The sequence below is a fragment of the Tyto alba genome, unplaced genomic scaffold, assembly GCF_018691265.1.
Source record: "Tyto alba isolate M040663 unplaced genomic scaffold, T.alba_DEE_v4.0 Super-Scaffold_5, whole genome shotgun sequence".
Taxonomy (NCBI): domain Eukaryota; kingdom Metazoa; phylum Chordata; class Aves; order Strigiformes; family Tytonidae; genus Tyto; species Tyto alba.
Genome location: NW_024881326.1, coordinates 7,229,369 through 7,244,185, shown reverse-complemented (window position 1 = coordinate 7,244,185; position 14,817 = coordinate 7,229,369). Strand labels below are relative to the sequence as shown.

The following is a 14,817-nucleotide window of genomic DNA, read 5'->3' as shown; positions in this document are numbered from 1 at the left end:
ACCGGGGGGGAGGGAGGGGAGTGCAGCTTCTTGCTTCGCTGATTTGACGGCGGCTGAGTTTGTTTCCTTCCCTCCTGTTAGAAGTACTTTGTGTTTAACCGCTGTCAGCACTTACCGGTACTTTGATTTTCTTTTAAAAGATGTATTTTAGCGAGTAACGAGCGCCCGGTTGGCGGGAGAGGCCGGTGCCGGCGCTCCGGCGGAGGGCCCGGGCTGGGCGGAACGGGGCACGCGCTCCCCCGGGGATGGGGGGATGCCCGGGTTCGACACGCGGCGGGACGGCCCCGGGGGGGCGGTGGCTCCCGGGACGGCCCCGCCCCGCCCCCGGTGACGTTCCGCGCGTTCCGGTGTCACGGAGCAGCGCGACGGGGCCGTAAAGCGCGCGGTGCTTCCGGCTGGCGCCGAGGGGAGGCCCTGGGAGCCTCGTGTGAGGGAGAGCGGAGGCCGTGGGTGCCCGCGCCGCCGGCCCCGCGCCCGCCCGCAGCCACCCGTCCACCCGGCACCCACCGCCCCCAGGATGTTCAAGAAGTGAGTGTGGCCGGGCCCCGCCGCCCCCGGGGGGCGAGGGGGTGAAGGGGTTGGGGGAAGGGGGAGCGGGGCGGGCCCCGCGTCCCCTCCGCCCCGGGGCTCGGCCCTGCCGGCCCGGGCTCCCCGCTCGCCCGGCGGGCCCTGTTCGGGGGCCGGGGCAGGGCGGGAGCCGCCGGTCCCGCTCCCCGCTGGCCGCCGCGGCCTCCTTGGGGCGCGGGGCCGAGCCCGCAGCCATCAGCTCTGCCGGTTGTCGCGCTGGCCTGGGGGGCTTGGGCACTTGCTGGTTAAAAGAAAAAGAACCAAAAAGGGAGCTCAGTCCTTAACTTGCCTGAACCTTGGGGTGGTACAAAGCGCGGTTCATGCCTCTGTGGTAAAGGGGAAGGACTTATAAGTACATCAGAACAAGGCTATAGGTGTTAGTGTTACCAGCAAAGTCTGCTCTACGAGTTGAATGAAACGTCCTTGTGTGCCAAGGTGCGTCTGTGAGCCTAAAAACACATTTCATGGATGTACATAAGACTTAGGGACCAAGACAGCCTACTATTGCCTTCACTCAACCCAGTGTTCCCAGGGGACAGATTTAAGTCTTATGAAATCCTAGATCTGAAAGTTGGACAGATGTGGTAGCGCTGAGGGTTTACAGCTAATTTATAAACATTTCTGAAAAATGCTGCTGAGATACATAACCTTTTGGGCAGCAAATTGTGCATTTCTGAAACGCTTTCACTCACTCGACAGATTTGATGAAAAAGAGAATGTATCAAACTGCATCCAGCTGAAGACTTCAGTTATTAAAGGTATTAAGAATCAACTGATAGACCAGTTTCCTGTTATTGAACCATGGCTAAACCAAATTATGCCAAAGAAAGACCCAGTCAAAATAGTAAGATGGTAAGTTTTTTTTTTTCTCTTAAACTTTGCTTCCAAGGTGCTAGGATTGCTTCCTCTGTGTGTTTATTTTGTATAGTAGCTGAACCTAGTGTTTTTGAAAAGCATCTGTCATTTCTTAATAGTCTGTTTTGGCCAAACTAGAAAGTTTGCATGTGCTCACCACGCTCTTCAAGGCTTGCTGGTAGGAAGTTTGAGGAAAACAAAAGCCCTGCCTTGTACTGAATGTGCAAAATATTTGGGGACTGTGCAGAGATCAGGCTGTTGTTGAAGGGAAGCATTCAGCTGTAGAGATAGGGAAGTTCAAACTTGTTCACAAAACTTCCAGTAGTATTTTACTGTTTTTGGGCTTCCATATATTATCTGTATTATTTTATTTTATTTTTTAAAATAGAGGGTAGTATATTTTTGCCGATTCTCCTTGTCTACCCTTTTGTATTGCATTTAAAAAACCCGCAAAGTAGTAGTACACTTTGTACAGCTGGATGTTTATCTGTAGTTTTTTTTCTTTTTTTCTTTCTTATTTTTAAAGGGGAAGGAAGTGTGCAGGAGGCTAGTGTTGAATAGCAAGTTATTAAAAAAGATAGTATTTTTAGTTTTAAATTTTCCTGCTAATTGCCTGTCTTAATTCTCAGATGCCAACACAGACTGGACTCTGAAATACAGTGATTAAATTAAACTATAAAAGGGTTAAGTAGCTATTGAAATATTTTTTCTTTAATCTTGCAGTCATGAACATATAGAAATCCTCACTGTGAATGGGGAGTTGCTGTTCTTCAGACAAAGAGAAGGGATTTTTTACCCAACACTAAGGTTGCTTCACAAATGTAAGTTTCCTGAGGATGGTAGTGGTGGGGGGAGAGGTGAGCATGTAATTCCCTAGGACTTCTCTGGAACCGAATTAGGAAGAACTTAATACACACACACATATATATATATATATATATATATATATGTGTGTGTGTGTATATATATTCCAGAGTAGATTTTGAAGATACACTGTACATTCTGAAATGTAATTTATTGCTTTGCTATTTCAGATGCCTATATGAGTTGCTTCTCCCATATTTATTGTAATGCTATATATTAAGTAATCTGAATTTTGATTTGTAAGAATTAAACTATGCAAATCTGCAAAAAATAATGAGAGAAGTTTCCCTAGCAGAGAGATCTAAATTTCATGTTGTTAGTCTCTATCTTGTTCTTTCAGGTCTTCCTTTAAAGCCTTATTTTCTTCTTTCCAAATACTTCTAGGTTCTTACTAGAAAAATATTCTTTAATCATGAATTGTATGATGCAATGTATACTTGTCTCCTGTAAGAATTTATGCTGCGTGCTTTTTACTCTCTCATTATTTTTCTTGCTGTTCTCACTCTTCTGCTTGATTGTGTTACTCTGATTTGGATAGGTGCATGTGTCCCTAAAAATGTTATTCAATCAAATCTCAGTTTGAAATACTTCAAGAAGGTGTGTGCACTTGAAGGATGGCTTGGAGTGCTGACAGTCTTCATGAATTGTGTACATCTTTGCCTTTATTGTCCTGTTAACATTAAACTGTTTCTTTTTCATGTAAGAGGTTATACATGTAATTTGAGGGATTTAAGACGCCTTGGTTTGAAGAACTCTTAGTATGTGGGCACTTGTGTGATTGTTTTCAGTGGGGGAACTTGTTAAAATTGTTACTTGGTACATGAGTATGCAGGAGGCATAGGCCTAGTGTTGGGTTACCCTTTGGTTCTCAGATAAAAGATGTGGTCTGGGAGAACAGTACTTGTGTCCTTTCAGGACAGTACAGCCCAGCAGGAGCTTTGGTAATTGTTTCTCAAACTTCCTACCCTCACAGCACACTCTCTATCTAATTGCCCCATCAAAACTGACTTAGTAATGAGTTATGTTGTCATCTTATCATATTAATTGTAATGCTGTCTCTTTCCCCTCCTAGACCCATTTATTCTACCACATCAGCAGGTTGATAAAGGCGCCATTAAATTTGTACTAAGTGGAGCTAATATAATGTGCCCTGGCCTGACATCTCCTGGAGCAAAACTTTACCCTGCTGCCGTTGATACTGTTGTTGTATCCTTCTTTAACTGAGAATTACTACTTGCTGTGAGATGAGTTAAATTTCTGTTCTTGTGTTCTCAGCTGATCTTAATCTGAATTACTTTGGGTTTTCATGGTATTTCATGGAGTAACTAGTAATTTGAAAAGAGCTGCAGAGGTTCAGCTGTTATTTGACAAGCTTAAAATTGTTCTTAACTTTTTTTTTTAACCTACTGTGGTGTTCCAAATCAAATAACTCTTCCTGCTGTGCTGTTGGGTGGGATGCTGTTTCATTAATCTAATTGATAAGTGGAGGTCTTTTGTGATTTTATGCAGAGCTGTAAAAATAGATGAGATACAGTGCAATTTGTCCCCTGCCTTCTCAATCGATCTTCTATCTCCTTCAATTACAGAAGAATTTGCTCCTGTTCCTAGGGAGTTTGGAAGGATGTAGTCAGGACTTGGTCTGTGTGTCTGATGAAATTAGCATGTGTGAAATGAGGAAAGTAAGCTAATTAACTCCTCATTATATTACTGAGAAAGGAAGCCTGAGCAAATTCAGCATTAATAATACCAAGCTGTGCTGCTTTTGTTGTTGGTTAGATGCTGTAGGAAAAGATCAGCTAGCATCATGTGTTGCTAAGCTTTGAAAAGGACATGTCTGATTTTAGTACTTAAAGGTTTTTAGGTTTGTGTCTCAATTCTTCTGTACCTTGGATTCTGAAATGGCCCCACAAACATGTGCAGTTTTATTCCAGAGAGGGTGAGATTGCCATCTCTGTGTTAGGCACAAAGGAAGAAATAGAGTGTAGTGATGGAAGATCTTTTTCTGTAATTGCTGTTCAAAGTTCATAAATACATGCTTTGTTCTACACACTGTGATTCAATTGTTAAATGCAGTGCATTGTTTTGCTTATCTTTAAGAGCTAAAACCATAGAATTATTGAAAGGGTCAAAGTTCAACATGGGATTTTGAAACTTTTTGGAAAGTTGTTTCTTCATATTGCTTTACCTTTTCTGAAATAGTTTTTTTTAAAAAAATCTGTTTTCCTTAGCAGTAATTTGTAGGCAATAATGGCAGAGGGAAAACAACATGCATTATGTGTGGGAGTAATGAAGATGTCAGCTGAGGACATGTAAGTGTGTTAAGACTTGGAATATAACTGGTCCCATGTCGTTATTCCTATGTTATTTTGGAATATAAGCACCACTGTCAAGGTTCCTGCATCGCTCTTGCAGCATATGTCATTCAAGTGCAGTATTTTTTTAAGATGTCATTTTGTTGATGAATAGTCAGGGAAGGAAGAGGAGGCAAAGAGTATCTTCCCTACTTAGTAGTTTACAACATGGAATCACAGTAGTTATTTTCATGTGAATATGGACAACATTATATATGCACAACATTAGTGCTACTGCTGAATATCAGTATTTTTTGTTCTCTGATAATACTTTCTCAAAGATCTTGCTGAACAAAGATATATTTGTATAGAGTACTTACTACCTGGGCAGGGCAAGAGATGTAATTTGTATTTGAGGGGGTTGAAAACATTGAAGTAATTTTTGTCTGCGGAGACTAAAGTCCTGCTGGTACTTGGTTGTTCAGTTGGGCTTTGCTCTGTGGCCTTCTCTCTTTCTTTACCTTGTATCCACATGCAGCATTCCTGCTTGATGTGTTTACTAGCTTAACTGATCTGCTTCTGAAACATAGAGGTCTGTTCAGGTGATAAACATCAACTGAAAACTATTTGAGAAGGAAAAGAGACAGAAAATGGATGTTAGGTGTTCTTGGCATTCAGATAGTGCTAAATTATAAGTAGCTAAACTGCTTTGTCATTTTAAGTTCTAGAATGTCTTGCAACAGGATGTAAGATGCAACCAGCAGGTTTGGGTTATGTTGGTTCCCGCCCTGTCTAGCACTTCTGTGGGTAAAGAAGCTGATTTTGATGAGAAAAGGTCACTCTTTCTTGTGGGGATGATTCTCAGCAGGATCATCTTCTGTACTGGGTTTTAAGTTGTAATGGTAGCACAAGGGAGAGAGGTGGGAGCGTGTTATCGGGGAAGCGGTATAAAAGGGGACTGCAGCAACCTGGATTTGGACCTGCTATAGCTGTTGAGGAGTTACGTTCCTCAGGATTTTTTGTAGTGCCTTCAAAAGACTCCAAGAGTAGGTGGAAAGAATAGCTACCCTTGTCCCAGTCCTACATCTGGCTGTGATTACTGCAAACCAAGATTATCAGTATTCCTAATCCTAACTTCAAATTCAGCAGCCTTGCAGCTGAATATCCTGTTCTTGTGAGAAGCAACATGAAGTGATACTGGTTTGTGCAGTCCATTAACATGCTTTTACGTGTGATATTGTTTAAACCAGGAAACTGAAACAGTATGATTTCAGTCATTTGGTGTGATTATGATACATGATGTGTTAATGCAACTAACATAGCAGTATTTTCCTTCCTGATTAGTTCTGGACAAGTTGTATAAATAATGGAACTCTTAGTGTAAATACAGTAAGTTATATTCTCCAGGGGAATGAAGCTTGTTCTCAGTCTTTGAATAATGAGATTCATCTTGTTTATTGGGACAAAACTAGATTTTTCCATGGAATAATGTACTGGAAAAAAGATGAATACAAATCCAATGCAGACACACAAAGCAATACTTTTTAAAAGATGACATGATTCAAAAATACTGAAGGATAGTATGTCTGTAACATGCTGCAAGTCCTTGGCACATAAATTTAGCATTTATAATTCTTTATTATGTGGGTAGATGTCCTGCAACTAGCTGCGAAGCAGCTCACCTGCATTTGATTGTCAGTGGCACACTTGGAACCAAAACTTGTATAATTCCACATTCCAGCCATGTTATACCACCTCCTGTGCTGGGGGGGAGAGTCACTTACAATTGCTGTGCTACTTTGATGGAGAAGTGCTAAAATTAAGAAAAGTAGCAGAAGTGTTGTCTGAAGAGCTGCTTCCCACACAGAAGTAGTTAAAAATATTGTGGAAGGTGGTTGACAAAATGTGGAAGGCAAATATTGTCCTCTTACCATTCAGCAGTGTGGGTACATGTAATAACAAATACTCTTTCTTGTCCACCTGCTGTTGAAGATTATGACTTTGTGGATGATAGCTTCTCGCCTTCCAGTTGATGAATGTTGCATTTTCAACTTTAAATATTGTATTTTGTACTGCTCCAATATTTAATGTAGCTAATACGTCTGTACCTTTTTCCTCCTTCTACAGTGAGAAGGTCAACAAAGGGATTGGTATCGAAAATATCCACTATTTAAATGATGGCCTTTGGCATATGAAGACATACAAGTGAAACAAAAGGAACTGTGTTACCCCAAAGGAATGCACTTAGATTAAATGTGGACTGCTTTGTAATTCCTTGTTTTTAATGTGACTGAATGTACAAATTATTTTGTTCTGTGGCTATGCTAAATAAATCAAGTGAATGCGAAAGTACTGTTAGGCTACAATAGTTTTCTAGATTTCTTTTTATTATAGTTCTTTTGTTTTTACTTAAACACAAGTCTGCAGTGACCGAAGAGATCTGATGGAAGCATCCTGCATGGACTGTGAGTAGACTATTGCAAAAAAAAAAAAAAAGGAGGAAAAAGCCAAGAAATGTTTACATTTTATGCTCTTCTAAAAAAAGTAATATAAAGCGTATGTGAAATATAATTAATATGGTTTATAAAACCTCTGAAACAGTTCAGATTTTTTCTTCTGATTAACATCTTGTTAGTCTACCTGTTTCTTGAATGTGCAGAAATCAGGTTTTTTGACGTTTATTTTTTAACTTAATTTATTAACAGCATTAACTTCAGTATTTTACTTAAGGATTTTCTCTTTTTAAGATGCATTTATTTGTATAGGATTTATGAATTTAGACTGGTATGCAGACTAGAAATTCTTTTATGCTAGTTCATATCTGAAGAAAAAAAAAAAATATATATATATATGTTCAAATTTCTACCTGTCAACACTGTTTGATATCATTCTCCTTGCAGTGGAGTTCATAGTAGTGGTGGGCATACTCCAAATGGAGTGTGTGCCAACTTGGTGCCTGATGCTCTATACCCTATTTGCCGCCTTATTTTAGGAGCAGAAACAAAATCACTGTTTATCAAAGGCATGATAGCAAAATGTGCCTATCAGTGTAGCCAGGAGCAACTTCTTCAGGTGGAACTTCAAAAGAGATCTCAGCTTGTGCACACTGCCACATGTATGTACATCTGCAGAATGGGTTAAAGAGCACTGTGTATTTGTCTGGATAATCCAACTCTCTGTTCAGCGGCTGCATACCCAAAGCTATGCCTGTGGAAAACAGCCTGTGCCATGGAATCATTTAATAAACTAAGGAAACTTTAAGGTCTACCACTCATAACTCTGTCTCTGGAAGCATTTATTAATATTTCAAGTCTCTGTTCTAACACTTGTGTATTATAATGGCAGAATGTAATTTTGTATGCAAGTGCCTCATCTTGGTGCTGTTCTGCATGTTTGGTTTCTCCACCCTGGGACCTTTACAGGAGATAGTGGCAGGTGTTCTCCATCTGATTCTCAAGTCAAATTAAGACATGGGAAATGGAATGTCTTACCCAATATGTGCTACTTTTACATTTCTCCTGTAAAATTATTTACAGGATCATACTTTCGAAAATGACAGGGAAATCTGAAACTATTTTTTAATGGAGAAAGACAGAAATTAAGGTGATGATTACAGCAGTGTTACGGAAGAAAGTGGTAAAACCTCAGACCTTCCGTTCAGGATGCTAATCAACATTTTTATGTGTCTTAAAGACTCTGCTATAAATGTACTAATTCCTTGTTAGTGCTATGGGGAATTAGTTTGTGCTTCAGTGGTTCTTTTTTTTTGCATAAAAGGAGCTAATCTTGAGTTCTATGGCTTGCTTTTTCCCCTTCCATCTTGGTGTCTCCTGTGTCACAGTACCTCTCACATCTGATAAATGCGATACATTCTGGTTTGAATTGTTAACTCCCATTCATTTTCCTTGACTTGCCATGTGACTGCTGTTTCTGCTCTGGGGTCAGAACTGTCTTTAATATCAGAACCACCACTGGAATCAAAATTTTACTTTCATCATCTGGCTTTGTCAAAGTATTCCCAACTGTGACTCTAACATTTTAAAAATGGCTTTGTAAGAAGATAAAAGTTAAGTCATGCTTAAATTAATTTGTATACCAGTTTAGCAAAATACCAAAACACCACTAACTTAAGTTTTATCTAGGTTTTGACACCAATCATGTATGTGTTTGTCTTGCTATGTCAGCTGAGCTCTGACTGGAGTGGAGGCAAATGTGCAACAGCTGAGACAAGGTGCACCTTCTCTGGTAGCTTGCTTGGGGGTCTGAGCAGTTGTCTTATCATTCTTCTAAAAAATGAAGGACCTGATACTTAAAATGAAAGATGTGGATACTCTCAGCGCTGAAGCAGCTGTTTCACTTCGCTCACCTGCCCCCTTGCAGCTCTGCATAGGATGAGATATTACAAATGGTCTGTTAAAGGTAAGGTAACATACTATTTTCTCAGGTCTTTTCTAGATAAGGTATTACCAACAAAGCCTGTGATAGGCCTAGGTCGAGCAAATAGATGAAGTACCTTTCTTAAGTTGTGAAACATCCATGTCAGGTCAGTGAATTCTAAATGGAGTCAATATTGAAGTGCTGTTTACTCCACATGCTGTCACTGGGAATGTGACCTGGTAACTTGTATAAAATGAATTTCAAGTGTACTCAGTAGTAAAAAAAAAAAAAAATCCAAACCAAACAAACAAAACCCCAAAACCAAACAAGACTACCCCCCAAACCCAGTATTGGGGAGCTCTATGTATTGCTCTGTTGTGCACATAACTGGTTTTGCAGACTATTCAAAGAAAGGTTGAGAGTAGAAGTACATATTGTTCTTCCTGGTGTTAAAAATAGCTGTAAATTTATCTAAGCTACAATTGTGACAGTTAACCAATTTCTTCCTTGTAAATACTATTAGCACCACTAACATGAGTGAAAAATAATACTGAACCTTTGCTGTAATATTCTGTATATATAAAGAGAAACTTTAAATGAGCAATTATTCTTTTGCTAAAGGGCTACCTGGCAGTGTTAATACTTACTCAAATATAGTTATCTCTTTCTTTTGTCTGCTTAAAAACAGCAGTCCAAAGGTCACTTAGATTATTCTGATGCAACTTTCTAACATCTCTTGCCAGCTTGCTTCCTGCCCGTTCCTTACTGGGCTAGAAGGCTGTACATAAAGCGATAGGTGCTACATCAACACCATAGTTAAAGCTGTTGTGTAGTTTAGTGTAAAGGAAATAGCTTAAAGTTAGTCTTTGAGACTGAATCTGTAGTCAGTTTTATTGGTACATCTTAGAAAGATATAAAGACATTTTAGAAATGCCTGGGGGAATTGGAAGAATCAAAGTCTTGCAAAAATATATTTGTAACAGTAGATTAAGTTCATTTGAGTTTTCATTAATAAATATTTACATGTACAAACCCCCCCTATAAACTTAATTTCCTTTTATCATAAACATTAGCAACTTATCATTTTATTCCAGCACTGCCAAAAACCAGAAGCATTTCTGTATAAAATATTTAGAAAAAAGTTCTCCTTCCCCTTTTAAAATGAAGAGCTTTACCAAACCTCAATGTGCAAAAAAAAAAAAAAAATCGTACACCAGTACCACCCGATACAAAAATTGAATCTGTCAGTACAAATGCGTGTTACGAGAAGAGCTGCCTCCACCATTCCAGGTGTCCTCTGAAGAGTCAGTCATTGTCTGAGCCTGGAGGTGGCAAGAAGACAAGCGCATCGTTGTACGTGTGGCCGTAGGGTCTCAGCCGGTAAACGCCGTACATCATCACGTGCATGTGGTTGGGGGCCAGGCCACTGAAGGTGATGGCCGTGTCAGAGCAGCAGCCGTCCACCACCTGCTGAGGGTGAGTAGACATTGCTTCCTTAATGAGAGCACCAACCGATTTCGTGTTAAAGACGTCTCTTCCTTCAGAATCTTCTGCGTTTTCAGCAAACACTCCGGTATACTTGAGGCAGATCGCTAGCTGTTTATCCTCAGCGAGTTTCCAAATCATACCTCCCTGCTCCGGACACCTGTCAGAGTCTTCAAGAACACGGGAGAATCGTCTCAGTGATTCAATGCTTAAGACTATTCCTCCCTCACCATGTACGTACTCAAGGTCACCAGATTTCACAGTATGTCCTATATAAAAAGGCTGTGAGGGGTCTTTTTTCAGTAAAAAATACTTAAGATTTTCAATAATAGCAAATGTTGTTGGATAGGCAAGGAAGAACCAGCTGAATTCATCTTTATAGCGTTCGTATGTTATCTTGTAAGCTTTTCTCATCATCACCCACAGATCATTTGTGTTGAGGGCTACAGAATCAAACACCTTGACGTTCTCAGAGCTGTAGAATTCTGCCTTGTCGCAGTGCTTGCTCCATGTCTCCTTAACTGCAGCCCACTGCCCCAGATCTTTGGGCTTCACAAGGATGATACAGTAAACACGGATACTTTTACTAAGCTCCATGCGTTCACCTTCTGAAAGGTTTAAGACATCTTCTTTGTTGGGAGCCTGGATGTGATGATGCTCGTGGTGATGTGCTTTAGTCCCGTGGCCCACTTTAATGTGTCCAAGGAGTGTAACCAACATGCAGAAGGCTCCTCCTAGCACCACGCCCTTCACGAAAGAGCTGGTTTCAGAAATCATTTTTCCTAGAAAGGAGACACACGGTAAGAGCTCACAGGAATAAGTTTCCATCTGGTTTAACACGCTCTTCGCTTGCTCAGCCCAGCTGCGGTTCTCTCACATCGTGCACCACGACAGAGCCCGGGGCTGAGCGGCGTCAAAAGGAAGATCTCCAACCGCGGGTCTCGCTACCGTTCAGGTCACGACCGACCCCCGGAGCTGCTCTACCGACGTGACCGCACGGCCGCAGCGCCGAGACGCCGCCGCGGCGGCATTTCCTCCCCTCCCGGGGGCCGCCGTTCGGGACCCTGCCCGCCACCCCACTGCCGGCGGCGCGGCGTCCGCCGCGGGGCCGGGGCCGTGCCCGGGAGCACGGCGGGATCCGCATCCCCCCCTCCCCCCCGCCGCCGCTTACCGGGGCCGCCCGCGCGCAGGACACCGGCACCCGCCCCGCCCCTTCCTTGTCCCCGCCGGAAGCGGCGCACGGGGCCCTTCTAGGCACCGCCCGCTCGCTGGGTATGTAGGCGCCCCCTGTCGGCGCGGATGCTATCTCGCCGTCCTGATGCTGCCGCCCGCGCCCCGCCCTCCCCTCACAGCGTCCATCCCCCCCGCCCCTCTCACCGCGGCCGCTCCCCGCGGGCGCGCGGGCGGCCCCTCAGGGCAGGCGGGCGCGGAGCGGGGAGGACGGGGGTTGCGGCAAGGCCGAGGCTGCCTCAGCGCCCTTGCGCGGTTGGCGGGAGCGGTGCGGCCCGACGCCGGTTCGCCTTCAGGCAGAGACGCGATGGGTTTTCCGGCCGGGCGGCTGCCGAGCCCGCGTGGCGGGGCGGCCCCGCCATCTTGCGGGGAAGGGCGGCTGGCGGCTTCTCGCCGGCGAAGCCCCGGGACGGCTGGGTCCGCCCCGGGCTGAGGCAGAGACGCCTGCAGAGGCTGGGTAGCCCCTCGCGTGCTGTCTGCATCCGAATCTGTGAATGTATTTACGTGACTAATGGGGAAAGCAGCTTAAATTTCTAGCACAAACTCGCTGCTTCTAAATTGGGAGGTGTACGACCGGGGACAGAATGGAGAAGGAAAGGCAGAACCAGACTTAAACCATATTTAGGAAAAAAAATCTGCTGTTGCAGATTGCATATACTGCCCTAAATTTCCAAACCAGTGCAATAAACTGTGCTGGAAGCACAGTGCATTTCAGTTCTTTCTCTTTCCCTCAGCATAGAGAACAACACACACACAAGATTAGTTAATATTCAAAGAGTAAAGCCAAAACATTTATCTACTAACATGACTTTTCCTTTCCTTTAGTGATAATTATTCCTGAGCTCCAGATGGAAAGAAGTATGTCAGAATCACTTTCTACACAGCATCTCTCAAGAACTTGGAACTGACACCTGATTTGAAGGAGCATCATTCAACAGTCTGCTCCCTTTTCCCACTGGCCTCTTGGGGAGAAAAAAAAAAAAAAAAGGTTTTATATGTTTAGTCTTTATTAACTGATTGTAGTATACCCTTAGGCCAAAATAGTATTTAGGATAAAATCCTATATAGGTGTTCCCTATATTGTGAGGTATGCCCTGGTTGGACGAACTTAGTGGATTCAAGTCAATTTACAACTGAGCTGCCCTGCATTCTCTGGCATCTGGCTGGGTTCCCCAGATGCCTCAGTTATTCAGGTAAATTTTTTTTTTTTTTTAGGCTCGTGGCTGTACTGTAACATCAAAGCTTAACGACGATGTTATCTCTGGCAAAAAGATCTGTAAGAACATTGATTGCTTGACTCATCTGGGCCTGGGGAACCATTGCTTGTGGTTCAGGTAAAAATTATACAAAATTATGGTTTTGGTTGGATCACTATGTCTAAAATGGCTCCATTCAGTGGAACTAAACCCCAGTTACACACTGTGATAGGAAAATACTGTCAGTTGGGTAGTTCTGTTACTACACTAAGGGAGCATCATTCATCCTATCTTTTCCCACCTGACTGTTTTTAAGGTATAAATAGGTGGACACTCGGGTTGTTACCACATACCTCTGATTGGAGATCAGTTCAAAGTTTGGTTTACGTATCTCCTGTTTGCAGAATCAATTGTGGCTTTCAGGGCTTCAGCAGTTACTTGATCATGTATTTTAGAGAGATTCGAATGCGTTGCAACTGACTGCTTCAGCTGATGCTTCAACAAATTGTTTTCCTGCTTGACTTCAGTGAGGTTCTTTCCAAGGCTCTGACAGAATGACTAATGTAGCTACAGATCTTGACTGTTGCTTTAATATATTTTCAACACTGCTTTTTTCCAGCAGCAGATCAGTGAAGAGAAAGTTTAAGCGTTATGTAAAGCATGTTATAAACCTGAAGAGACTTCTGGCTTGAAATTGTTGCTTGGTGTTAAAAGGATTAAAACGGTGTAGTAATGCATAAGACCTCACAACAGCTATTTTTAAGTATTCTGGAGCTGTATTAGAGTTCATTTTAGACACACATGTACTCGAGTAAACTAGCCATTTCAAATTACTACAAGAAACTGTTTTTAAGAACTGCAGGAAATAAGTGTTTGAAGTCATTGTGCCATGGGCTGACAACCAATCCAATGTCATAAGCCAATTTAGACCAGCCCTAAGATGGAGGTTAAGGGAGGAAAGTCAAAGGAGATGCTCAGTCACATGGTAGAAATGAACCAGAGCTGACTCCTCTAAGATCACCTCAAATGGTAGTGCATTAGTTTTGTATTAAAACATGCAGCCATGTATGTACACAGAACATCGGCCAGATTTCAGCTTTGAATACTGACTTGCTCTCCATTGAGAAGTTTGTTAGCTGCAGCTTCAGACCTTAATTTCTACTGATTCTTCATAGTATCTCTACCACACTCGCAAACAATAGCAGCTTTTGAAACCTACAGACCTGTGCCAGGATCTAAACTGCTGACAGAGCTGAAGAGCTCCACAGCTTGTTGCTTGTCTCGACACACAGCTGATCCCCTGCTGCTTTCTGTTTGTCTTTCCTTGCTGGCTGCAGCTGCCTTTGCCTCCTGATGCTCTTTCTTGCCTCCAAGGAAAGACATCAAACATTATGTTCTCATTGTGTGGTCCAAAGTGTCTATGAGAGATTGGCTAGTATCAAAACATATTTGATAGGAACTTTGTTCCAATTAATGCAAAATGTTTCAGCTGACACATGAGTTGTCATCTTTTGCAGTGACAGCTTGTTAATGATCACAAATGACTGTCCACTCTTGGAAACAGACTAATCTGTCTCTCTGATATGTAAGTGTGCAGCAGAGAGGCTGGGCTAGAGCAGTGCAGTAATATTCAGAATGGGTAACCGAAGGTAGAGGTGAGCTACTGCAGATGTTTCTGAGCAGTTAAAACACCAGTTGAGCTATAGGCCATACAGAAAGAACCCGCAATCAGAAGATACTGTTGCAGTTACTGGAAATGCAGAGGTATGGTTGAACTAGGACACCTCACTTCGTTGTCACATCCCCCATATATTTATAATACTGAAGCTACTGGAAAACACACAAGTTCTACCTGCCCATCTGACTGTCAGAAGAGGGAGTCCAGTGTGGTTATGGTCTGAAGGTGGCAAACTCTCCTCTTGAATAGCTGAACTCCCATTGAAGCCAACAGA

At 42.6% G+C, this 14,817-nt stretch overlaps 2 protein-coding genes and 1 long non-coding RNA gene across 4 annotated transcripts in view; 2 read left to right on the top strand and 1 right to left on the bottom strand.

The window, feature by feature from the left end:
* The first annotated feature begins 348 nt into the window (after nucleotides 1-348).
* Nucleotides 349-7,854, top strand: MCTS1 (MCTS1 re-initiation and release factor). Of its 2 annotated transcripts, XM_042807191.1 has the most exons (6): nucleotides 349-528; nucleotides 1,267-1,419; nucleotides 2,146-2,243; nucleotides 3,359-3,492; nucleotides 4,528-4,595; nucleotides 6,705-7,854. In XM_042807191.1, the coding sequence occupies exons 1-6, from the start codon at nucleotides 518-520 to the stop codon at nucleotides 6,784-6,786; spliced, it is 546 nt and encodes a 181-aa protein (XP_042663125.1). In that variant the 5' UTR covers nucleotides 349-517; the 3' UTR covers nucleotides 6,787-7,854. The 2 variants fall into 2 exon arrangements, with proteins under 2 accessions (XP_042663125.1, XP_009969993.2); XM_009971691.3 differs by lacking the exon at nucleotides 349-528 and having other exon boundaries at nucleotides 1,196-1,419.
* A 1,965-nt stretch (nucleotides 7,855-9,819) lies between these two features.
* Nucleotides 9,820-11,771, bottom strand: C1GALT1C1 (C1GALT1 specific chaperone 1). Its single transcript, XM_042807531.1, has 2 exons — nucleotides 11,611-11,771; nucleotides 9,820-11,221 (listed from the first exon to the last, which is right to left on the bottom strand). Exon 2 carries the CDS (start codon nucleotides 11,214-11,216, stop codon nucleotides 10,260-10,262), a length of 957 nt encoding a protein of 318 aa, XP_042663465.1. The 5' UTR covers nucleotides 11,217-11,221; nucleotides 11,611-11,771; the 3' UTR covers nucleotides 9,820-10,259.
* A 1,122-nt stretch (nucleotides 11,772-12,893) lies between these two features.
* The window catches only part of LOC116962416, a 516,730-nt gene continuing 514,806 nt past the window's right edge, over nucleotides 12,894-14,817 (top strand). The window contains exon 1 of the long non-coding RNA XR_004407583.2: nucleotides 12,894-13,003. This is a non-coding gene — a long non-coding RNA (uncharacterized LOC116962416). The remainder of the gene's footprint in view (nucleotides 13,004-14,817) is intronic.